Genomic DNA, 1,582 nt, shown 5'->3' with positions numbered 1-1,582 from the left:
TCTAATCTCCATATGTTCTTCCAATGCAACTCTTCACTTCAGATCTGGTATGACTATCTCTGTTTTATAGTTTTCCTCACATTGTCTTTGTTTCAGTACAGGATGCTTTTCAATGTTGGAGCGAGCAAAAACACTCTTGGAGATCTTTGTTTATTATTGCCTTGTGGTTCTTATGGAAATTGAGGAATGCTAAGATCTTCCAAGAGTCAAAGGAGCCCATAAAATCATCTCTGCAGCGCATAATGGCCTTTCAAGATATGATGCCTATGAAAAAGGACAAGATGAAAAAGGATTGCAAAAAAGTGCCTGATGCTATCTCCATTGCTTCTCCCTGTGCTTTCTTCGATGGAGCTGAGCAGAATAACATTTGTGGATGTGGGGTCCACATTATTATCGACGAGAAGCTGCAATATTTCCTATCTTGGAATGGTGGGAGGGGCTCTAACAGCTTGGCCGAGGCGAGGGCTCTTGTTGGTCTACTTGCCTTCTGTGTACTTTTTGACATCGAGAACATTTCAATTTTCGGTGACTCGAAATCAATGATTGACCATGTTAGGGGAGCTTGCCACATCAACTGTCCTCATTTGTCTGGGTGGTTAAATAGGATCATGTATTTCTGGAGCAATATGAAACAACGCTCAATTCACCACATCCCTCGCTCTCTAAATGATCAAGCTAACCATCTGTCGAAGAAGGGTTTGTTTATGGTGCTGGGTTCTTGGTCTTTGATGGTCTCTGATGATGATTTTTCCTGTTTCATCCAGGACTTCTTCATCCCGGGAATATGACCTTTTTCTCTTTTCATCCATCTCTTTACCTGTATTGTGGATAGTTCCTTGTGTTATATATGTTTAAGACAGTTGCTGATCTTGTCATGGATACCTTTTTGCACTGATTTTGGTATGATATAGTGATGATCTCCTTTGTGATATCCTATGGCTTTAAGATTTTGATTTAGATACTTGCAAGGTTTCTGATCCTTGTCATATCTTATGTACTCTTTATATTATCTCAATAAAATTCTATAAAGATTTTTCTCTCAAAAAAAAAAAAAGACCTAATAAGTTTTTTTCATCAATTTTTAAATAATTCTATTGAAAATTAAATGAAAACACCAACTCCTGCAATGAATAAAATAACTATAAACCAAAAAATCTAATGTCACAGATAGTTCTGAATAACAAAAATAAATCGGGCTACAACAAAGCATCATGCATTAACTATAATCCTAGGATATGGAAAGACTTAAAAAGATAAAATGGAAAAATAGGTGATTTGTAAAACTACACAAACCTCAAAGTGCTTTAGCTAGTCTTTCATTTACTCCAAAGATATGAAAAGAAGTAAAAAAAATGGAAAGAAGTAAAAAAAATGGAAAAATAAGTGATTTGTACCATTATACAAAAGTGCTTTAGCTGGTCTTTTATTTTTTGCTCAGATATGAACGCTTAAGATCAAAAGTGATCATTTATCTCTAAAGACCTGCTGTACATATATCTACGGAATATAATTTTATTTCATTTTTAATAATAAAATTAATTCTCTTATTTTTTGCTCAGATATAAAAGCTTAAGATCAAAGT

The 1,582-nt window shown here is 34.5% G+C and overlaps 1 protein-coding gene across 1 annotated transcript; it reads left to right on the top strand.

Moving 5' to 3' along the window:
- The first annotated feature begins 242 nt into the window (after positions 1-242).
- LOC149255931 (uncharacterized) lies at positions 243-788 on the top strand. The gene has a single exon (XM_089455155.1). It carries the CDS (start codon positions 243-245, stop codon positions 786-788), a length of 546 nt encoding a protein of 181 aa, XP_089311281.1.
- Positions 789-1,582: the final 794 nt, after the last annotated feature.

The sequence above is a fragment of the Pinus tabuliformis genome, chromosome 7 (genome assembly GCF_031772625.1).
Source record: "Pinus tabuliformis cultivar Carrire ecotype Pingquan chromosome 7, CPIR1, whole genome shotgun sequence".
Classification (NCBI taxonomy): Eukaryota; Viridiplantae; Streptophyta; class Pinopsida; order Pinales; family Pinaceae; genus Pinus; species Pinus tabuliformis.
The sequence above is the reverse complement of the archived record's forward strand: the minus strand, read 5'-3'. Positions and strand labels throughout refer to the sequence as shown.

Excerpts from the sequence above, each read along its gene's own strand:
- LOC149255931 (XM_089455155.1), top strand. The coding sequence starts at position 243 with ATGGCCTTTCAAGATATGATGCCTATGAAAAAGGACAAGATGAAAAAG.